Here is a 24,523-nt window from a genome sequence, read left to right on the forward strand (position 1 = left end):
CATTCTTTGGAGTTGAGAATCTGCTGACTGAACCTGAGACTCTGTTCCTGGTGAGGCTGCTCTTAAATCTCTTTCTTTGGACTGACATGTGGTGAGTGAAAAGAGCTGACTCCTTTTCCTGGATATTTTCTGAAGAGACTAGCCTCAGGAGAGACCTATCCTCTTGAGAGAGGTTTCCTGTATCCCCAGGTCCTCAGCTACAAGGGCCACAGCCTCTTGGGATAAGGACTAAACTCCTCTGCCCAGGTTGAGCCAAGGGCCAGGAGTAAATTACTTAGTGCTTAGGCTAGATATCTTACCCTATCCTCTCTCTGATTTTTTTACTTCACTCTTTCTATATTTTGTAAATAAATTGTAAGTAAATCTCTTTGGAATAAATTAAATTCCTGGCAACCCTAATCTTAAATAATCTAGTCCAACCTTTTTAAATAACTAAACCCCTTTCCCCCCCTTACAGGTGTTAGAATGATACTAATTCAAAAGGTAAGGACTATTTAAAAATATATACAATAGCCTATATATTATTATACTATCTCTATCTATCTATCTATCTATCTATCTATCTATCTATCTATCTATCTATCTATTTATGAACATCTAAAAATTGACTCTAGTCATGGAGTTGCTTTGAGACCAAAGTGCCTGCCACTCATTTTCATGTTATGAAACTTTTCTCTTCATTTAAGACAAATATCACAAGTTACAATAATGCTTAAAGGAAATGAAGTCATCACTGACACATTTGATGCCATTTACTTATCTCTTAGCAGATGATCTTTGTAGTTAGTCAGCTTTTAGAACAAATTATTGAGTCTGTGTCAGAGCCACAAAGTATAAGTCCAATAACTTTCACAAAGTGAATCCATGTCAGGAACCAAAACCAAAGTTGAATATTTGCTTACATTTTTTTTCATATATGAACTGGGTATTTCTACCTTTATTTTGTTTTTTTCTTTATAGAAATGGAATGGAAAAGAAAGCATGTAGGAAAGAAATTTAAGATCAGAGTGGCAAAGGTTCCCATGGTACTTTTATTGATACAATTCTAATCTATTTATTTAATTATTTCATAATAACAAAAGCTTTTCTCTCAACTCTTCAACTGCCAAGTCAATGGCATTTTGTGTTGGCATGCATTCCTAATAGCTCCCAATTGAAATGCGAAGAGCTGAGATTGAAGTAATGCATTTGAAATCTGATACTCTGTTGCCTGAGACACTGATTTCATCTTATTCTCCTCATGGATCAAAATGTATTTCAGTTTTTATTGGATCTTTATTGAAACAGAATTAGTCACTATAATGAAGGCACAAAGAATCTCACAGACACTCAAGCTCATCTGCTTATCCTATGTTGATATATGTATACACATATTTGTATTATACATTATATGCTATATAATAGAATATGTATATTTGTATCATATATATTGATTTTGTTTTTGCTACAGGGGTATGTTTTAAACATAAGTGTTGCTGGAGCAACCATTAGGGAATCTTTTAAAATCATTTAACAGAATATTTTGTTGTACCGGATTACATATCATTAGTACTTAAGCATGGACATAGCTTTTTTCTATTAGGAAAACTATTTATAGTCATTCATGATAAGCTGCTCAGCTATTTCTCCTCAATATCATGAATTATATAAAAATAATCCTGTTTGTTTTTCCAACACTGACAGCATTACTTCCTCTATTCTGACTGCTCAGGGTTCCCTGGAAAATGTTTCTTGTCTATATATCACTTAGCTCATCATTGGTGTTAATGAACATTAACTATTATTAGTAGCATCTAAAGGAGATGCTTTGAGGGGTAAGAATTGGATGACACCTTATTGCTCATTTCAATTTCCTGAAATAATGTGCTTATTCTGTGTCTATCAGGTGAAAAATTATTATTCATTGCTAATGCACAGGATGTTTCCAGGATTATGATTTCTGATACCACAATGCATCTGTTTTTGGATCCTTTTAAAAACCTACATCAATTAAAGGTGATTTGTGATGTGTCAAAAAGTCAGTGAATTATTCTACTATAATTTTATACATAGTCTATAATTTGTATTCTCTAGTAATAAATCTTATTTCTAGTTGAGAAATCTTGTCTTTGCTCATATGTGGATATCCCCAATGGTGGATTTTGGTGTAACCCTTGTAAATTACATGGGGACTCGTAGAAAAGTGACTCCCACAGATAAGAGATCTAGTTTTTGTCTAGAAATCTCTCCTCAGTAGGACAGAACGCACTGATATGAAACAAATGTTTTATTGACATTTGCTAGGGCAGAACTAGCTCTGAGACTAACTCCCACACCCATATGTAACTGTCAATTCTATCTCAAAATGTTTGTTTAGCTTTTGTGTAGTGAGCTTTTATGGCTAGTGACATGGATCAGAATGGTGTTTGTGAGTATGAAGCTACCAAACCCCCCCCCCCCAAAACAATAAATTCAGTGTATGGTAAATGGTTCCATTAAAAAACTTCCAGTGTCCCCAAAGTAAAAAACAATCAATTGATCACATTTCCTCCCCTTTTATGTATGCCTCCTAACCTTGAACAAATTGCTTAACCTCCTCTCTAGGACTGTTAAATCTTTTCAGCTGTGCCTGACTCTTTATGATCCCATTTGGGGTTTTCTTGGCAAAGATATGGGAGTGATTTGCCAATTATTCCTCCAGTTCATTTGACAGATGAGGAAACTGAGGCAAACAGTGTAAAGTGATTTGCCCAGGCTCACACAGCTAATAAGTGTCTGAGGCAGTATTTGAACTCAAAGTCTTCCTGACTCCAGCCCTGGCACTTTTCCCCTGGGGCACCTACTTGCCCCTTTCTTTAGGTCTAAATGTCTTCATTTGTAAAATGAGGATTAGATCATCTCCAGGGTAGTTAATATCATTAAAGAATGTATATGCACACATACAACATGAATCTATTTGTCTATCCACATATATATGTAAAACTGTATGTGAACATATACATATGAATATTTATGTACCTATATACAGGTTCAAAGTATTAAAGTTTAAAACAGCACTAAGATTTTGGCACACAACCTGTGTGCGTATGTGTTTATGTAGAAATATATATAAACAAATATATAAACAAATATATATATATATATGCATGTAAAATGGGTTCAAATTCAGAAATACAGTAAAAAAAAAGCATACAATTTAGATATATCCAGGCAAATGCTATTAAAATATACTATGTCGGGGCAACTAGGACTCAGGTCCTTCTGAGTGGCAGGCCTGGAGTCAGAAGGACCTGAGTTCAAATCTGGCTTCAGACCTTCTCAGTCACTTGACCCCAGTTGTCTAGCCCTTGCCCTTCTGTCTTACAGCTGTTACTAAAAGGGTTAAAAAATTAATGCATATATACATATATTTAAAATGTTCATTTGTCTAATCAGTTACAGAACTAGAAATATCCAACTATATTTGGGCAAAGCTATAAAATATCCTGGAAATGTGTTCAACATTTCTCCTTGCATCAGGCTGGGCTGGGGACCTTTTGGTGTTGCCTCATTGTAATGTTTAGAAATGATTTCTTCCCAATGATTTACAGGAGGTAGATGAACGTATTGCCCATCCAACATTGATTCACGATATCATCGATATGTAAAGGAATCTTCCCTCTGGAAACAACACCCTTCAATAGATATTAGGAGAATTCTGCAGCAGCAGCAGATCTCATCAGACATTAGAGAGCTGTTTTGGTTTCATCTTTGTATTCCTGGCACTTAATATGTACTTTAAAAAAAAATTATTCTCTTAAAAAAATGAGTTAAAAACTCTTAACTGTTCCTCTCCATGGAAATATTTAGTAAAAGGTGAAAGATTTATATGATCTCAAGAGAAACCAGACTATTTAATAAGTGTTTTTAGACTAATTAACCCATGTCAAGGAAAAATCTCTCCTCTAAGGGATAAGTAGTGATCTGAACTCCTTGTCCAAGACTAGAAATTTATTTTAGAGAGACTATAATACCAGGAGTATGAGCTAACAAGGGGCCAAAGTTTACCATTAATCCCAAGAGCAGAATAGGGCAAGATGAAGGTTCTCTTGTATTAAGGAGAAGCCATAACTTGCCTGTACCCAAGAATGCTTGACCAGCTGCCTAGGTTTGGCACAGGACTCTAAGAGCATCCATGTGTTACACAGTGGGCTTGGAATAATAATTTCTCTTTTCATTTTTACTTCTTTTTAAACCCTAGCCCTCCATCTAAGAATTGATACTAAGTTTAGGTTCCAAGGCAGAAGAATGGTAAGGGCTAGACAATTGGGGTGACTCTCTCCCTGGATCACACAGCTAGGAAGTGTCTGAGGCTAGGTTTGAACCCAGGATCCCTTGTCTCCAGTCTGGCTATCTACTCACTGAGCCACAGAGCTGCCCCTGAAATGATCATTTCTTAGACTATCCATCATAACGGTAGGCTATAACTGGACATTAGATCAGGCAAATTGAAGGGCTTGGGATGATAGAGTTAATTAATGTGTCTCAAGGAGGGCATGCATGATGTCCCAAATAAGACACATGGTACAGTGTCCATTTTATGGAATATTACGGATTCCATCTCCTAATGAGAAAGATAAGGCACAAGGATCAAGAGAAAGGTTGTAAATTGAGGAAACATGAGTTATTGAAAAGAACAGATTTGAATTAGAAAAGTCAAGACAAGATCTCAAGCTTGCCCCTTACTTGGCCTGTAGCTTTGGGGAAATTATTTCATTTATCTACTCTTTAATTGGTGCTTGTTTAAAATAGGAGTAATACCTACTGTGAGGTAAATATTGCCATATGTTTGAGTGCTTTGTAAACTTCTAAAAAACACTTTATAATTGAAAATACAGGCAGGCACATCTCCCAGGAGCCTGCCTTGAGTTCTACAATATAGAGCTGCTATAGATGCTCAACATAAAATGCTAAGAGGACTTTTCACCTGGTGTTTAGTAATGCTGCCATAGAACTTCACCTAGGTTTCTGGGGAATATAGTTCCCAAGGAGAGCATGCCTTTTTTACAAAAGATAATATTATTAATTATAGATAATATATATAGAGAGCTTAATTATAGATAATGTTATTAATAATAGCTATTGGCAGGGGGCAGCTGGGTGACTCAGTGGATTGAGAGTCAGGCCTAGAAATGGGAGGTCCTAGGTTCAAATCTGGCCTCAGACACTTCCCAGCTGTGTGACCCTGGGCAAGTCACTTAACCCCCATTCCCTAGCCCTTACCACTCTTCTTAGGAAGAAGGTAAGGGTTTAAAAAAAGAGAATAGCTATTGGCAGCATTAGAAATAATATCTATAAAAATATATGGATTAAAATATCCCAAGTAATCCATTTAAAAAATGGTAATGGAAAGTAAAATAGTTCTTTAAGGTTTTCAAAACACTTTACCTATGTCACTTGATCCTTACAAAAGGGTAGGTGCTGTTTTTATACCCATTTTATAGATGAAAAAAATGGGGCTGAATTGTTAATGGAGTGTGAAATGATCCAACCATTCTGGAGGGCAATTTGGAACTATATTGTGTATAGTTTTTGATCCTATAATATCACTACTAGGTCTGTATCCCAGAGATTGAAAAAAAAAGAAGGGGTGGGGGAAAGGACAAAAAAAATATTTACAGCAGATATTTTTGTGTTGGCTAAGAACTGGAAATTAAGAGGATGCCCTTCAATTGGGGAATGGCTGAACAAATTGTGGTATATGTTGGTGATGGAATACTATTGTGCTCAAAGGAATGATGAACAGGATGATTTTAGAAAGAACTAGAAAGACCTGCATGAACTGATGCAGAGCGAAATAGAGTAACTACAATATTGTGGAATGGTCAAATGTGAAAGACTTAGCTACTCTTAGCAACACAATGATCCAGGTCAGTTTTGAAGGATTTATGACAAAGAATGCTGTCCACCTCCAGGGAAAGAATTGTTGGAGTTGGAAAGTAGCTCAAAGTATATGATTTTTCATATTAATTTATTTGTGTTTTTACTTTGGTGTTTTGGTTCCATATGAATATTCTCTTACAACAATGACCAGTATGGAAGTATGTTTTACATGATAATATATGTGTAATCCAGATTGAATTGTTTACCATCTCCAGGAGTGTGGAGGGATGTTAGGGAGTGAGACACTTTAGATCTTATAATTTCAGAAAATATATATTGAAAATTATTATTACATGAAATTTGGAAAATAAAATATCTTAAACATGACTTCCTAGGGCCATATAGATAGTACAATAGTAAATGTCCAAGGAAGGCAGAATTTGAACTAAGGTTTTCCTTTCTTCAAGTTCAGCAACTTATTTAATATGCCTTGTCTTTTGTGATAAATCTTGCTTTCCAAAGAACAATTTTCAGTTATGGGTCACCCAGTACAACTATAGAATCAGGTTTTCTTACTCAATCATGATTTCTTTTTGTAAAGATCTTTGCTTTGTCACTAATTGACTAGATTGGGATATTCTATTACCCTCATGAAGTCTCATTTTGGAATGCATCTGTGTTACAGGACTTGTTAGATTTAGTTAAATTTCAGTTCTTTAGTATTAGGTCTCAAAGGTTTTGAACAATACGGTCTATACCTTTTAGACTAGATAGTGAGCACAAAAGCATAATATGGTTTACCAGAGCTCTTGAGATAACAGTTGAATTTTTAATAAAAGTAAAGTGAATTGAATGGATATGATTTGGGAGATATTCCAAGAATAAGATCTGGGGAGGAAATAAAGAACAGAGGTGAGAGCAGCAAAAAAGTACAGATAGGTAAAAAGGAAATTTGGCTGGCTGAAGTAAATGAAACAGAAAAATACAAATAACAAAACAGATAAGAAAAGTAGATATGTTTTATGATGGCATGCGCTCGGTAATTTGCTGACGTCCATGTGGAAAGCTTTGAAATTTTCCTTGAGCAGTTGTTTGCTTGACTGCCACTTTGTAATAATACATAGACAAAATCCTTTTTTCCACATTCCTAAGAACCAAAAGACTGAGAATAGTTGTTTTGAGAATCTGGATTATAGGTTGATAGGTCTATTCCCCCAAGTTTCTGTGATGGGAAATGTATCCATAGTAATCTGAGGGGGAAGGGAAGCAAGAGAAGTACTGTTGAGAACAAGAGCCACCTAAATCCTTTGCTCTTTCTCCCTCTATTTCATTCCTAAAATATCATTTCAATTCCCAACCCAGAGTTACCCTTCTTTCCTAACTAAAAATGCAAGCAAGAGCCTCACATGATTCTTTTGATTAATGTTCTAGGTGGCCAACTCCCCAAATTATAAAGTCACAGAGTCTCAGCCTTGGAAGGTACCCCAGAGGCTGTTTTGCCCTGACTCCACCTAAATAGGAATTGGTCCTCTTTGCTTAGCTCCAGGATCCTTTCTCTCCCTGCGTCCCCCATTGCCTATTCTCCACTAGCATCATCTTTGACAGATGTCCATTCTTGACCCAGATAATACTGTGTAGGCAACAGAGTTTTAAACTGCCCTTCTCCTTTGGTTTTCAACAAAACAAGTTTCCTACATTTTTGGAAAAAGCTTATCTGAAAAATTTTAAAAAGAAGATTAAAAAGCTTCCAGAGGGCAAAGAATCTTATTTGGTTTGATATTTGAAACCACTCAAAAGAGGCCACTCAAATGTTAAATCAAAGTAGATGCATTTGTAAAATAGTAAATCTTGGAATTACAGATATGAAATAATCTATAAAAAATCCTAACCAGTCAGAACAAAAGGCATTCAGCATTTAAGAATCAAATTTGTCTTTGCATTTATATATAGGGTACACACTGGGCTTGGGTCACAGGATTTCAAGCTAGAAGAGAACTTGGAGATTGTTTATTTTAATTCTCTCACTTTATGGATAGTTAGAAAGAGAATAATTTATAACTAAATCTATTAATTTAATGAAAAAAATTATTTTCTAGTGTATACTCTAAATCCAGAACCCACTGTGCGGTCCAAACTATATGAAATTTTCTTATTTGATCTTAGATAATACTCGGATATGATACATAGTACAATGACTTACATTTGCCTTCTTCATTCCTGCACAACACTTTTGTATCATCTGTGCTTTGTATGACTTCAAGAGATTCCCCAGGCTTCAACTGTAAATCTCTGGTTCCCCATTTTTTAGATGTTAAGGTAGGCACCACTTGAGTTGTATAGAGGACTCTAATTTCACCATCAAACTGAAAACAAAAGAGATATTAACTTGTATTTTTTCCTAAACATGTTGTGAAAACCATAGCCACTGGTACAATTTTGCACAGAAATCTTGTTTATTGTAATGCAATTAGACAATTTAACAAGCATTAATTTGTATCTACCATGTTCAAAGTCCCATGCTAGGCACTGGGACTAGAGAGGCAACAAAGAAAAAGAATCTGTCTTCAAAAAGGTAACATTCTATTGGTGGATATGACATTTAAACAGATAAACATACCTAAGATATTTTAACAAAAGGAGATAAATTGGTACCTGAATTACAAGTTAAACAAAAAGGAAGAGGATGAGTTTGGCTGTAGCATAGGTATGGTGGGAAGTATTGTGCAAGAAGGGAAAACATAGGTTAGTGACAGGGGGTGAAGGACTTTAAGTGCTAAATTAAGGAGTTTGCATCTTAGAAGCACTATGGAACCATTGGAGATTCATTATTTTGCTGTAGAGAGGGTAGACTGGAAAAAGGAAAGACTAATAGTAGGAAGTTCATTTAAAAGGCTATGGCAATAATACAGGCAGAAATGATAAGGGCCTGAATTAATATGGGGCCTATGTGAGTAGAGATGGATGCAAAGATAACATGGAGGCAGAATCATCAAGATTCGACAACTTAACGACTAAGTGAAAATGAGGAGTGAAAAATAACATCCAGGTTGTTAATCTGGTTGACATAAAGATAAAGGGTGCCTCTGGTCACTTATTAAAAGGGAAATTAAGAATGGGGTTGAGTTTTGAGCAAAAATACAATGAGTTCTGTTTTAGAGATTTTATGTTTGGGATGCCTATGAAAAATCGAGATGGAAATATCTGGTATTGTCAGTGATATTGGACCAGAACTCAAGAGAAAGAAGGCTCTGTGTGTCTTTGTGTGTATACAAATATGTTATACATTACATGTATATTTACATGGAAATGATCATTGAAATAATAGAAGCCAATGAGTACATTATAATGAGGATATTGAGAGAACAGGTGAAAAGTTCAACATTGATGCTTGGGGACCTCCATGATAAGAAGGTGAGAGATGGATGGTGACCCAGTAAAGGCAGTCAAGAAGGAACAGTCATAAAGAGAGAAGAACCAGGAGACATTGGTCTCATGAGTTTTTATTTGTATAATCAAACTTCTTTAGATTATTGAATTGTAAAGAACAGGGTTATCAACATGTCATATTTGTGGAAAAGGCAAATGACAACCCAACCAGAAGCCAGAGAAATTATTTTGAATTTTATTACTAGAGGATTTAATATCTTGATTCATTATTTTCATTGTATGAAATGACTATTTCCCCCTAAATAATAAAAGGCTTGGAATAATTATACTTGTTTTTAATTTATTAAGTGCTTTAAGACAGCATACAATTGTCTGTAATAAGCTAACTCACAAATTGTGGGTAATGGATTGTAAAAACCTCATGGGCAGAGATTGTCATTATACTCCATTCTTATAGCCATCACTGTACCTTACACATCTGAGATGTTTATCAGATACTTGATGAATTCAAAATATTTTCTTTAAACCTAAAATGCTGACATTTTAAAATTATCTTTTTAATAAGTGGATAAGACAATAGATTATTATTTTTTTTTAAATCCTTACTTTCCATTTTAGAATCAATACTATGAGATGGTTTCAGAGAGGAAGAGAAGAAAGGGGTAGTCCATGGGAATGAAGTGACTTGCCCAGGGTCACAAACCCAGGAAGTGTCTAAGACCAGATTTGACCTCAGGCTCTCCTGTCTCTGGGCCTGGCTCTTAAATCATTTATCCCCCCCCCTCCCCAAATGATAGGACTATTGATTAGAAAACAATACTATGACCTTGAAAGTGTTTTGAAGACTTAATTCCTAAAAATGTGAATTTTGTTCATTACCATCCATGAAAGATATCATAGAAAGCCAGTAAATCTATATCATTGTTATTGTGAGAAATTGGTAAAGGCATGGTATTTTGAATTATGCATCAGTTACTATTTTGAAATTCTGATGAGATTTAATCAAGACTTACTTTGAATTTTTTCTTGAATTCCTTTTCTTCTTTTTCTTGCTTTTTCAACTTCTTTAGGTCTTTCTCTTCTAACCTGCCTTTGCCAAAGTTTACTCCTGCACTGTAATACCAGAACACACAGAGTAGTAAGACTTTCTATCAAAGCTTAAAACTACTTACATAAACCAAATCTGCTCAACAAAAAGATGTTATCAACAATATCGTACTTGTAAATTTTACTTTAATTATCCATTTTCTTTAGAAATCAAGTATATTCACTGAAATCAATAATATCACAGGAGAGACAGCTTAAAATTATTTAATTATTTATTATTTAATATTATTTAATTCAGTCACTCATTTTAGACATGAAAAAATGGAGCCCTAGAAGTTAAATGATTTTCCCAAGATCATGGAGAAGTTTTAACTAATTCTCTTCTATTGCCAAGTAAACAAATAATTTTTTGTTATATAAAATGGCAACAAATCTATTTTAAAAATTTATTCTTAGTGATGAAATAAAATTCCTGCACAGCTACTAGACCAGGCTATTTTATTCTTTTCTCCAGTTGTCTTACATGCCTTTCCTTTTATTCATTTACTTTTTCAGTTACATTTAGGAATAACTTTTGGGGACTGTTTTCTGACATTTTAGGATTCAGATTTTCTCCCTCCCCTCCCTGCCCTGCCACCTCCCCCCAAAATCATAAATAGTTTGATATATCAGTGCTTTCATGCAATATATAGTTCCATATTGCTTGTGTCATGTTAGAAGAAGACACGTCACACACATAATAATAAACTCTTGAAGGAAATAAAGTCATAAGCCTTTTTTTTATGTTTGTATCTAACTTTATTTTTTGGTGTTTTGATTTGGTAATCATTTATCAGGAAATGAAATGACCACACTGGGGATGGGGAGCATGGTGCTCACCAGGCAATATCTTATATAGTCTACCTGAACTAGGCTGAAGTAATTAAAAGCCCAACGCAATGGCTCTAGGGTAAATATGGAAGCTGGAGAAGAAATATGATTTTTGTAAGCCCTCTTATGCAAACTCCTTATTAACAACTAAATCTGAATTTATTAAGTGTCTAGAGATTAAGTTTCTCTTTATCTGTGTAATAACAGATTCCCATTAAAATTCATTCGTTCAAATATTCCTGATGCTTCATTTTGAATCTTGCCATTGTAAGTCATGTTCAGGAAGGAAGGTCAATGATCTCTCTTCTCCAGTTCTCTTCCATAGCTTGCCTTATGGGGCTCTATTTACAGTTACAGCCAATGGGAATTCATACTCAGGTTAGCTCTGTGAATATATTTGAAATAAATCTGAATAGTTTTAAGATGTGAGTGAGTGCTAGAAAAGATGAAGAGTTTTGTGTTTCAATAGTTGATGTATCCATGATCTCTCCACAAGTGCAGATGACATACCATTCATTTCCTGCCACTTTGTGTGACTCATATCTAGTTTTTCTTTCTGAAAATCTTCCACAAGGTATCTACCCAAAATTTTGAGAACTTACTAAGGTTTTGTTATTTTTTTAAACCTTTACCTTCTGTCTTGGTAACGGTTCCAAGGCAGAAGCATAGTAAGGACTAGGCAATTGGGGTAAAGTGACTCACCCAGGGCCACACAACTAGGAAGTTTCTGAGGTCAGATTTGAACCCATTTGAACTCCAATCTCCTGAGACACCTAGCTGCCTCTCATTTGGTTCTTTGAATATTTTGGGGTACCAGTGTGATACATAGATAGCCCATCTTTTGTTATTCTTTTCTCTGACTATATGAATGTGAGAAAGCATAAAAGAATATTGCTTCTGGAGTCAGAGAACCTCAGTTAAAATTTCACCTATGACATTTACAACCCAGGGCAAGTCATTTGTACCTTGCTTTCCTGTTCCTCATCTTTCTTACGTGCTAAACAAAGGGGTTAGATTCAGCCTCTGAGGCCCTTTCTAGTTCTATAAGCCTACAAAACAGCTAACTTCCTCCCTAGTCAAGATATCATTAAGGTTTTTTTATAAATTCAGAAAGTAAATAATGCTTAAGGATAGGAAGATGTTTCTGATATGGTCTGACAAACTTGAATCCGGCTCCCTGGCCTGGAGAAACAAAATTTCAAAGGTTTTTGTAGGGTTGTTTACTTCAAAGATAAGTTCTCTGGGCCTCAGTGTCTTCACCTGTAAAATAAGGAGGTTAACCCTAAGGTCACTTAGGGCTCCAGAATGAGGATCCTATGACCAAATATAGTGGTGACCAAATGTTTCTTATTTAGTCTACAGAACACAGAATGAGGTAAGAAGCCAAAACAGTATTAGTAAAAAGTTAGAAATGAAAACTGACCTCCTGATGGTAAAAGTTATTATCTTACTTTATTTTTTTTAACATTCATTTAAACAATTTTAGTTTGATAGTGAGGGTTGTTAAACACTGGACAGAGTACTGGTGGAGGTTACGGAAACTCTTTCTTGGTCTAACTATAGTTTCAAAATACATTCTCGTAGAGATATTTATTTTTAGAAGACAGTTTACATGAACTTTATCTGTGCATAAATGGCTTCAGATTCTATGATGGTCAGGTTTTCTTTCTCATTTGGCATGCGCTATGTGGCAGTGTTCACAAAACCCAAAGAAAAAACCTACAGTTATTAAAAAAAAATCTTTCTGTCTTAGAATTGATACTAAATATTATTTCCAAGGCAGAAGAATTGAAAGGGCTATGCAATTGTGGTTAAGTGACCTGCCCAGGACTAAGATCAAATTTGAACTCAAATCCTACCTTCTCCAGGCTTGGCTCTCTATCTACTAAGCCACCTAGCTGAGCTGCCCCTAGTTTGTTTTTTTTTTTAAATAATGCACAGACAAGTTGGAAATATTTTTGGTATTTTTTTCCTTCCTCAGATACTTGAAATATTTTTATTTTTAGTGTAAAGTCTTTGCTTTCCTATTTTAAGAGAGCAAAGTCTTTTCTGTCATAAGAGAATTGGCTGCTACATCTTTTCTACTTTATAATCACAACATGAGAGGCCGAGAGGGTACCATGGATAGAGAGCTGGCCTTGGGGTAAGAGCTGAGTTTGAATCTAACCTATAACACATACTGACTGTGTAATCCTGGATCATTTACTTAATCTCTCAGTGTCCCTAGAGAACTCTCCAAGACTATCAGTTGCTGAGTAGTTGCTTCTCTATGTTGGTAGAGGGGCTTTTCATACTGAGAGATCCCTGTACTGATGACCTCTGAGGTCTGAACCAAAAAAATAAGCGACAACATAAGTGATTTTCATACATATAAATTAAACTGTAACAATTCCCGTTGATTGAAGATCTGACATTCATTGGTTAAATGTGGTCGTAGAGGGATGAGAAAAATCATGAATCATGTAACCATGGAAAATATTCTAAATTTTAAAAAAAATGTGGTCCTAGTTGTATTGGTGACATGCAATGAAATTATGGAAGTGGACATACCACTGCATTTTTTGTCCTAACACCAAAAAAAGTTAGAGTTTTATAGATGAAAAGCTTTAGAAAAGCCTTTTGAGATGATGTCTTTTTGTGGAAGCTTTCAGATAGCCTTGGTTTTGTCTCTCAGACAGCCCGCAAAGTTCATTGGCATCCAAAGAGTTTTAAATGGCGCCTAGTCACCCTAAGGTAAGACATCTACAGGGGTATACTGTAAACAGCTCAATCATACAGGCTTAAGAGCTGTTCGTGGGGCAGCCAGGTAGCACAGTGGATAGAACATCAGACCTGGGGTCAGAAGAACTTGGTTTCAAATCTGGCCTCAGACACTTCCTAGCTATGTGACCCTGGGCAAATCATTAACCCTAATTACCTAGCCCATGTCACTCTTCTGGCTTAGAACTGATACTGAAACAGAAGGTATGGGTTTTAAAAAAAAAGATGATTTACATTTTCAGTGTATTTGCATCTTGAAAATCAAACCAATATAAAACAGGGATTTATAGTTTTGTTGACTATCTAAACTTAAAAAAGTAATAGAAAAAATGTTAACAAACATATTAAAACTATGTCATGGATGCATTTTCCCCCCTGAAGACTTGATTATTAAACCATTCAGCAACCCACAGCTAAGTATTTGCTTCCTATTTGCTTGACTATGTAACTGCCATCTGTTTGCTTAAAAAAAAATAATGTACAATAAGCACAAGGAATGAGGGTCAAGGCCATACAGGAATTTTTAATATGAGAAACAAAAGGAATGTTTTCCACTTTCAATTAGACTGTACCACACCTTCAGGCCTTAATTCTCCAATTAATCTCTTCTGGAACTTGGCTTGGCCAGAACTACATAGCAGCAGTTAAAACAAAACAAAACAAAACTTGGCCTTGAGTTAAACTTCCATCTTTTCCACAGCTGAGTAATTCTTGGCAAATGAGGGGGAATGCCATAAAGAATTTTCAGGGTTAGCATGGAATCTTGAAAATGTTTCATGCGCAAACAGAATAGATTACATTTTTCTGGCAGTGCTACAAGGCTGGCTCAGTTTCTCCAATGCTGCATTAATCTCTGTGCTATAAAATGGACGCTGTATTACAATGGAGCTTTTCCTATGTCTATTATATGGAGCAGCAGGAAATGGTAAAATTAGAATATCTGATTTCACTTTCATTGGAAATCTTACTCCATTAGCTACTGCTATTTTCCTCAAGTTTTTCTTGGATTCTAACTTAAAATTTCCCTCATTAATTTCCTATTTCACAAGAATGATCTTATAACAGCAAGCAAACAATTTGCTTTTTATTTTCTTGTGAATATTAGACATGGTTGACTAAGAGATGGCTCCTATTAGGGGCCTCTGTGCTTTTTTAAAAAAGAAAGAAAGAAAAGAATCTGTGGAACTATGAAAGTAGTGGCCAGAACAGGCTGATTGAGTGCTAAATTGCAAGTTATAGAGTCAGGGTGGCTAAAGAGATGGGAGGTCCTGGGTTCAAATTTGAGCTCAGATTACTTCCTAGCTGCGTGACTCCAGACAAGATGCATAACCCCCATTGCCTAGCCCTTACTGCTCTTCTGCCTTGGAACCAATACACAGCATTGATTCTTTTTTGTTTGTTTGTTTTAAACCCTTACCTTCCATCTTAGAATCAAGATTGTATATTGGTTCCAAGGCAGAAGAGCAGTAAGGGCTAGGCAATGGGGTTAAGTGACTTGCCCAGGGTCACGCAGCTAGGAAGTGTCTGAGGTCACATTTGCACTCAGGACCTCCTGATTCTAGAGCTGGTACTCAATCCACTGAGCTGCCTGGTCCCTGCCCTTCCCCCCCCTCCCCGCCTACTACTGATTCTAAGATAGAAGATAAGGTTTTTTTTAAAAGTTACAAAGTAGATTAGAGAGTAGACTAAAATGAGAGTCAGGGAGCTGGATGATAGACACATTGGATGCTACAATGTACTGATGTGATGATAGGTAGGTTGGACCAGGGCTGGGGATAGAAACAACTATTCAGGAATTAAGGGGATGAATGGCAGCATGGGGAGAGGCAGTGGAACAAGAAGGAAGACAAGAAGTTCAGACAGAAGAATTTAGATAAGACAGTAACACAGTAAGTATAAACAGCGCACAGCTCATATAGCTAGGTAAAAGGAATAAGGCTAGTCTCCAGCCATGTCTTCTCCTTGTTCCAGATGTCCCAAAAATCTGAGGGCAGTTTTAAGCCTTAAGGGTTTTGGATTGGTTTTTATGTATAATAAATGGATAATTTCATAAAAAGGGCTTCTTTTACATATATAATATAGAACCACATAAAGTGGTGAAATCGGAATATTGATTTCATTTCCATTATAAATTTTACTCCAATGACTATTGCTATTTTCTTCAGGGTTTTCTTGGATTCTAGTCTAAAATTTCCCTTATTAATTTAATTAATTAGGTTTTAATAGCATGTAAACACACTAAGACTTTTGGGATACCCTGTATTTTTTGGATTCTATTGGCAATAGAACTATAAAACTTGTTTCTCTTACCTGATTTCAATGGGTGGAGCAGGGAAATCAGATGAATCCACGTCATCATAGACTTCATCTCCTACATCTAATAAAAAACAAAGGAGAAGAGAGATGGAGCAGAAAAAGGATTAGTTTGGATTTTGAAATAGAGACTTGGGGGCCGGTAGGTGGCTCGGTGGATTTAGAGCCAGGACTAGTGACCTCAGATACTGCCTAGCTGTGTGGTCCTGAGTAAGTCACTTAACCCCCATTGCCTAGACTTTATTTCTCTGCTGCCTTGGAACCGATACTTAGCATCCATTCTAAGCTGGAAGGTCGGGGTTTTAAATAAAATAGAGATTTGATGCTCAGTTGGTATCATTTTGAAAGAAGTAGAGCAGACACTTTTCTCTTGTTTGAGGGCATTTCCAAAGGGCAATAGAACCTGGCCAGCCACACCCAGTGGGGATAGAGATAGAATCAAATTCCTTGTGATTACTTCTCAGCTCCCATGGACAGCCAGTAAATAACTAAGCTTCTAGGAGGCAGACTGTTTATATCTCTGGGATGGCATGTAGTAGGTGCTTAATAAATGCTTATTGAGGCACAGTTAGCTAGGGCACTAGATAGAGCACCAAGTCTGGCCTCAGACATGTCTTAGTCATGTGACCCTGGGAAAGTCACTTAACCCAAACTAGCCCTTGCCACTCTTCTGTCTTACAACTGATACTAAGAGAGAAAGTAAAGATTTGAAGAAGAGATGCATGCTGATTGCTTCCTTGAATGCCATGAGTTAAGACTCTCTTCACAACTTGGATGAAGGTTAGGATGCCTGAATGCAATCTGAGGCAAGGCATTGGCAGTAAAGCCAACATATTGCCTGGCACAGAGTCAGCACCATGTAAATGTGGATTGGGTTGAATGGAATGCTGGGCATTAACAATGGAGGAGGGGACTTTGAAAGAAAGGCAGCTGTGGAATTTGGGGGACTAATGTGTTTTATCTAAAATAGGTTCTGAATCCAAATTATTGTTCCTGCCTCAGAAACTGCTCTGTTATTTGAGCCATTAGCTTTTACTCCATAACGAAACAATTGGCATTTAACATGGCAAGTAGCATATAGTAAGCACCCAGTAAGTGCTTGTTTATCTATTGATTTTGTCATCCAAATATGCAAAAAATTATTCATCCCAAATGGCTAAGTCACTACTAATACAGAAGACAGTAAGGCATTGGATTGGTATTTTGGGGGCAGCAAGATAGCTCAGTGGATAATCAAGGCTTGGATATGGAAGGTCCTGGATTCAAATCTAGCCTCATATAATTCCTAACTGTGTGATCCTGGGTAATCACTTAAACCCAATTGCCTAATCCTTATTGTTTTTCTTTGTTGGAATAGATACTTCCTCAGTAATGATGCTAAAACAGAGGGTAAGAGTTTAAAAAAGGAAAAACAAAAGGTGATTTTTTTTTTATATGAAGTGGTATGATCTCATTTTTTTTCATTGCTTTATCTTCCTTTGCATCCAGTCAGCTGATGATGGACATTTCCCCCTTATCCTCATTAATCCTCTGTGGATGCTTACACTTTAAGGGAGTTGGGGTCAAGGTCCAAAGAGTGATGTTAAAGAACGATTATTATATATACTGTTTAAATGAGGTGATTCTGGAAAAAAATTCCTAAAAGGATTTAGCAAGGATTGGGAAATCTGGACAATGATATTCAAAGGATCATAGTGCCTTGAACCTAGTAAATGCTCAATATATATTTATTGACTGTGTGGTTCCTTTATAAGCAGCCACAAAATTTATTTTTGGTCCTCATGGATTCTCATAAATGCACTAAAACATGTTTACTCTGGAAGGTTTCCAGTATGATTTTTACATGTGTTCATGGCAGAAGAATACAAAGCAGCACCCCCAAAATACCCTAAAATGCTTTTGTTTTTAATGAGCTTGTAATCCTTCATCAAGATCCTATCCTGATGCCCCACTGTAGCCCCAAAGAGACTCCGGCAACTCCTTTTCAAACCAGAAAAGCCTTGTGTATGGACCCATCAGCAGAGGGTATATCTTTTGTCTAAGAACCACTCTGGTTAAGTTTAGCAAAGTTCACCATCACATTGCTGGATTCCACAAGCTGAATTTGTTTATTTTTAAACTACAATTAATTGCAAAGACCATCCATGGAAGTGAGTAGGGATTGTGATCTGTAGCCACAAATGACAAGTCCTTAAATCATGAAAATGTACATATTTTTATTTTATTCCTAGTTTTTCAAAGCCCACCTCAGGTGCCACATCCTATGGGAGCCCTTTCCTGGCCCTCCCACTCCTTGGAGTACTTAGTGTTGTATCTCCTTTGAAATTATTTTTAATTATTCTGTATATGATTTGTATTTCATTTTCTGTATGTGTTTGGCATCCCTATGAGAATGTATGCACCTTAAATTAATACCTAGGTCTGTTCTATTTTTCTCTTGGTTATCACCAGTGTACTGTGCTTTGTACACAGGATGTACAAATATACATGCATTTGTTAATAATAAATGCTTGTTGAGCCATTCTTAGGCTGGAGAAGGATGAAAAATGCCTTGAGAACATTTCAAGTAATGGTGTATTTAATCACTTCCTCTATATTCTCAGTGTTTTTGGACATATTTTGACTTAGATCATTATCATCATTACATTTGATACTTAGCTTAATTCAGCCATTGGTTTCTGGGATGCTGAGACTTCTGAGTGTCTCTGAAAATTCTAGATTCAAATACAATGCTCAACTTACTGCTTTAAATACTTCCAAGGAATTGAGTACTTTTAGATTATTATCTTAGGAAAATAAATGCCATACTATCCTGTGTTTGGCTTGATATTTTAGACAGTGCACTTTTTTTTTCTAATTAGACTAAAAAAGTCAGAATATTTTAATGTGTCTGTATTTCATAGAGAAACTGATAATCATTCATTACAAGGAGCTCTGGCTAGATGGGGAAAAAACCTAGAATACTAGAAGCTATGCTAATTTCCCCTATCTTCCTTGAATACCAAGAACTCCCTAGGCCTTTTGTCTCATCCCCCCAGCCCTAGGCTGCTTGAATGAGATTGGTATCAACAATTCTTTGCCTTTCTAGGAGATGAAGGACCACCAGAACTTATCATCTGTCCTGCTTCTACATCCTGAAGTCCTGGCACTAATCTACTGGTGTGATCTCTCTACTGAGAGATCCCTGAGCCTTTCTATCTTCCTTCTCATTGAACAAACTTTAGGACTTCTAGGCCTTTCCATCTGTTTTGTAGCTGTGATTTCTTTTAATGTATTATCTTTCCCAGTTAGGGTGGGAGATCCTTAAAAGCTGAAATTGTCTAGGTTTTATTATTTTTATTCCCAGTTCTTAGCATAGACCTTGGCATATAGTAAGTCCTTAGAAAATGCTTTCCTTTCATTCATTCATCCATCCACTCATTTATTTACTTCAAGAAGGCCTTTTAAAACACATATATGAGCACAGACCACAGATCATACATTTTTAGAACTGAGGATCTTTGAGATTATCTAGTTCAACTGACAATTAAATGATGAAATTGGCCTGGCAAGGTTAAAGGAAACTTGGCTTAAAAGCCAAATAGTGTGTCATGGCAGAGCCAAGATTAGAATCCTCTCAGATTAGCATTAGAGAGCAAGAAACAAGATAAATAACACATCATTTCTACTCACCCAATCCAAGCTGCTTTGGAGGAGAAGGGAAACTAGGGAAAAAAAAATAAAAGTAGTTACAATCATATTAATATTTGAATTCAAATATTTTGTTATTATTTAGAGTACACATGAATAAGTGATAGCCAGGAGGCTTTCAGTAATTAACTGATGGACAGCCATTCCCCTCTCATCTTCCATTCCTTCAATGGGACCCAAGCTTTTGAACCAAGATAGCTAAGACAACTTCAAGATCATATTTAGATCACTGACCAAAAACAGTTGAGTAAAAAGAAAGAAATCTATGGATTTATTTGTCTCTTGATTTAACCAGAAGGCAAGGCCATATGGTCTAATCACTTAGCTACATGAATGGCTATGGTTAGTTGAGTTGAATAGATCTTTTGGTCAAGTTCCAAGCTGATTACTATCCTATAACTCTGGGTCAACATTGCTTGGATCTACAAAAAGCAGAATTTCCAATCAAAGGAAATACAGCAAGTTTTTCTTACTACCTGTATTTCAACTCTTTAGCACAATACAGGAAAAATGGTGATAAAGAGGGGAATGTCCATTTTACCCAGTGAGAGATCATAAATTTAAAAGTGATATGAAATCAGTATAAAGTGGTTAAAAGATAGAGCAATACCTCCTGTGATGTGGTTTATTTTTAAGCGATATTGTTTAGTGAAGATTTCATTTTTTTCTAGAAATTTTAAGTGTTCTGTTTATCAAAGCCTTGAACTATAGCTTCTGATAGACCTTCCTAAACTCATTTCCTGGTTACATGTGATGAACTGTTTTGGAAGACTGAATAGGTTTTTGAGATGTATATAGTAAATTCATTTTGAGACTTTTGAAGTAAAAGTTATCCTTTTTCTTTTTAAACCATTATCTTCTGTATTGGTTTTAAGGCAGAAGATCAGAAAGGACTAGGCAATGGGGGTAGAGTGGCTTGCCCAAGGTCACACAGCTAGAAGTGTCTAAGATGAGATTTGAACCTGGGACCTTCTGTCTCTAGGACTGACTTTAAATCCACTGAGCCATCCAGCTGCCCCCCCCCCCCTAAAGCCTATCCTTACAAGGGAACATTGTTCATCATCCTTAAATTCAGATGGAAGGCTTTTCCACCTCTGGTTTAATGGGGAAAGTGAAAGAAAAATCCTCACTTCTTTGGTTCTTGTTAAGATAAAGCCTTATTACTTTTATCTAAAATACAGTGCTGAAAAAGCAATAAAAACTGAAGTTCTAAATGTTTTTAAATGTGATATCCTTTATTTTAGCATGTAGTTCAGTGCTTAGTAGTCAATAAAAAAATAGGTCTGGATTGAATTCTTTATTTCTTACATAACTAGCAAGTTAATGACTGAAAGAAAAAGTGTTCTAGAACGATCTAAAAGCAATCAATCCATTACTTAAGTAGGGAAATATGGCCTCCTGATGCTGTACCTGAGCTGTGCACACAATATAAAAGGGAGCTGTTTTCACATATACTCTTACCATGTGGAGGGAAAGCAAAATATGTTTTATAAAAAATACAGTCTCTTAGATAGTGAACTTATGAGTGAAAGAAAAAAAAGGGAAGAAAATGGTGATGATTAATTACAGAGAACATGTTAGGAAATTTGTTTTTCAAACACACAAATTTGTTTCTGTGGTTACTTGGTTATGAAAATATTAGTAGCATTGGATTAATATTAGTGTCATTATTGTACAAGGCATTTGGTTGGCTGCCTCTTACGCTACGTCTTCGTTACTGTCTGACTCTGTGTCTTTAGATTTCTTTCGTATACTTTTCTTTTTGTCATCTTTTCCCTTTAACATCTTCAAAATCCCCCAGGTCCATGGATTACTCTTCTCGTCGTCGACCTGTAGCGTGGAGCTTTGGAGCATGCATGCATTGATCAGAATGCAATCATTGAACTGTAAAGATGTTTGAGTTGACATTCAGATGCCTTCATCATTCATACTTTATTGATTAGGGGTCAAAATTCAGACTGCAAACAATCCACAATATCTTTGGCTTTATGTGATATTTCCTTTGATTATAAACATTCTAAAATCCTTAGGCAGGGTTATAATTTCCTTCAGACATTCATGTGACTCATGCACTCCTTAAAAGAACCAATGTCTATAATCATGACGTTTAAAGCTAAAAGGGATGTTAGAGATAATTTAGTCTAGCTACTTCCTAGCTATGTGGCCCTGGATAAGTCACCTAATTTGGTTTGCCCAAGTTTCTTCATCTATAAAATGAGCTAGAGAAGGAAATGGCTAACTACTCCAGTTCCTCTGTGGAGAAAGTCCCAAATGGCATCACAGAGTCAGATGTGACTGAAACAAATGAACACAAAACTCTCTCATTTACAGGTGGAGAAACTGACTCTTACAGAAGAACATGGTCAAGAACAGAACAAGTAGTCAGTAACATATTCAGGATTCAAACTTGGATCTTCAGATTCTGAATACAATGCTTTTTCTATTTTATCACATCATCTTAAAAACTAAAGAAAAATAATAAAAAGAGAACTGTGCATGCTTTTGGAATATCATTATTTTGCTACCTGGAACAAGAGAATTAAAACCAGTCAGAGTTAGGTTTGCTAAAAATATGCATTTGCTTTTACTGAAATTTTGGGATTAATTGAAAAAAAATTCCTTACTTATGGTTCAATTATATTCAGGTCCCAAACCTATAGATATATTCTAGTATATATAGATATATTCTAGTACCTTTACAAAGGGTGAAAAAAAAGAAGAAAAGAGACCTTGAAGGTCCTCTTAGAGATAAATCCTTGAAATGGAGGTACTTCGGTGAGTTTGCTTGAGAAGTGCTCCCAACTGTGTTGGTCATTCTATCTATTCACTGAGTTTTCTTCCAATTTTCAAAATATGAAATTAAGTCAATGTTAAGTTTTCAATATGTCCATTATGATTTGCTCTATGATATAAAATCAATACTAATAGATTATAATTTACTTCACCTCTCTGAGCCACAGTTGCTTCAAATGGGAAATGAGGGAATTGAAATGGATGATTTCCAAGGACCCGTCTAGCTCTGAATCCTTGAAGCCTCAATTTAAAACATTTAAAAAAGGGCATTCCAACCAAGGAAAAAGAAAGTGCAATTGGCTTCCCTCTCGGCAGGGGATTTGGATGACTGAAACTAGAGATGAGTGAACACCAGCTGACTCCCATACATATGTGCTTTCTCTCTGCTCTTGCCCCGTGGCTCCACACTCCATGGCTTCCTATCCCTCCCACAAAAAATAGTCTTTAAAAAAAGTGGAAGCAGAAGAGACTGGGGAAGCAGACTTCCCACACTGGTTGACCAGATAACTGAAACGGTGGAAAGCAAAATGACAGAGAAGAGGACCCTACTACTTTTGTGGCATGTTATCTACATCGCAAACATCAGGAAGTTGTTTTTTTTAAACTACCTTCTTCCTATTTTACTATGATCTTTGTAATAATATTGTGAATTTTAAATGTTTCATGAGAAATACTTTAGTTTGTGATCCAGTTATTTGGAAAAAATGACTACCTTCCATTTATCATTCTTAGCTTATGTCTCTGCTAGGCTGTTCACTATCTTTGAAATTGAACTCCTTCCCTTTATCCTCCACTCTCAACTAATCTCTGGCTGCTGAAGTCTCCTTTGTCAAGACCCCCTTTAAGGCTTCTTTGAAGCTTTCCTTGACCCAGCCATCATTTGCTCCCTGATGACAAAAGTGATCTCATGGAGGAAAAATATTCATGGATCTGGATAGAGCTGGAAGGTACCTCAAAAGCCACAAGTTCAACCTCCTTATTTTTATAAATGAGGAAACTGAGGGACAGGGATGTTAAATGACTTACCCAAGGTCACATAAGTTGCAAGCACCAAAAGTAAGATTTGAATCTAGGTCCTTTAAACCCAGAACTAGTGCTCTTTCTATTGTACCACACTTCCTTCAAAAAATTCTTCATAGTAATTTGTCATATAATATAGCTATTTATATATAAATCTCTCCCCATTTCTCCCCCTTTATACAGTGAGGTCTTTAAGAACATGGTCTTCTATGTTCTTTAGAAGTCAGTAGTTCTCAAAGTATGGCCAAGGAACTTCTTTTTTTAGGGAGGTCCTCTAGATCAAAATTATTTTCATAATAATTTCAATTGCAGAAAAAAAATATGACAATTAATAGATAATGCAGTTAATTGATATTGATAGATTTTTTGTTCAGGTATTTTTTGAGTTATATCTAACTCTTTCTGACTATATCTATCTATCGATCTATCTATGCAGAGATACTGGAGTAGTTTGCTATTTCCTTTTCCAGCTCATTTTAAAGATAAGAAACTGAGGCAGAGTAAAATGACTTGTCCAAAGCCATACAGTTACCAAGTGTTTGAAAAGCCACATTTGTACTTAGGAAGCTAAGTCTTACCTGGTACTCTGTCCATTACACCACCTAGCTGCCTTATTGATAGACAAAACCCAGATAAACAAAAGCTCTTTGGAAGAGGTCCTCAGTAAATTTTAGGAGTGTAAAAGGGTTCTGAGGCCAAAAAGGTTGAGAATTTCTATTCTAGATTATAATTAAATTTTGTATTCCCAGTTGACTAGTTTATTTTTTTGTACATATCAGGTACAAAATCCATTGTCATTGAA

At 35.9% G+C, this 24,523-nt stretch overlaps 1 protein-coding gene and 1 non-coding gene across 5 annotated transcripts in view; both read right to left on the reverse strand.

Moving 5' to 3' along the window:
* The window catches only part of FYB1 (FYN binding protein 1), a 222,865-nt gene that overhangs the window by 15,867 nt on the left and 182,475 nt on the right, over nt 1-24,523 (reverse strand). For 3 of the 4 annotated variants that reach the window (XM_007487422.3, XM_007487421.2, XM_007487426.3), the window contains 5 exons: nt 21,611-21,751; nt 19,891-19,922; nt 16,216-16,282; nt 10,242-10,341; nt 8,042-8,204 (listed from right to left, as the gene is read on the reverse strand). In XM_007487422.3, the coding sequence (XP_007487484.2) occupies nt 8,042-8,204; nt 10,242-10,341; nt 16,216-16,282; nt 19,891-19,922; nt 21,611-21,751 (503 nt within the window). The remainder of the gene's footprint in view (nt 1-8,041; nt 8,205-10,241; nt 10,342-16,215; nt 16,283-19,890; nt 19,923-21,610; nt 21,752-24,523) is intronic. The other variant, XM_007487427.2, reaches the window with a different exon arrangement.
* Nucleotides 3,759-3,872, reverse strand: LOC130458701 (U5 spliceosomal RNA). Its single transcript, XR_008918090.1, has one exon. It is a non-coding gene; the product is annotated as a U5 spliceosomal RNA (small nuclear RNA).

This window comes from Monodelphis domestica, chromosome 3 (assembly GCF_027887165.1).
Source record: "Monodelphis domestica isolate mMonDom1 chromosome 3, mMonDom1.pri, whole genome shotgun sequence".
NCBI lineage: Eukaryota > Metazoa > Chordata > Mammalia > Didelphimorphia > Didelphidae > Monodelphis > Monodelphis domestica.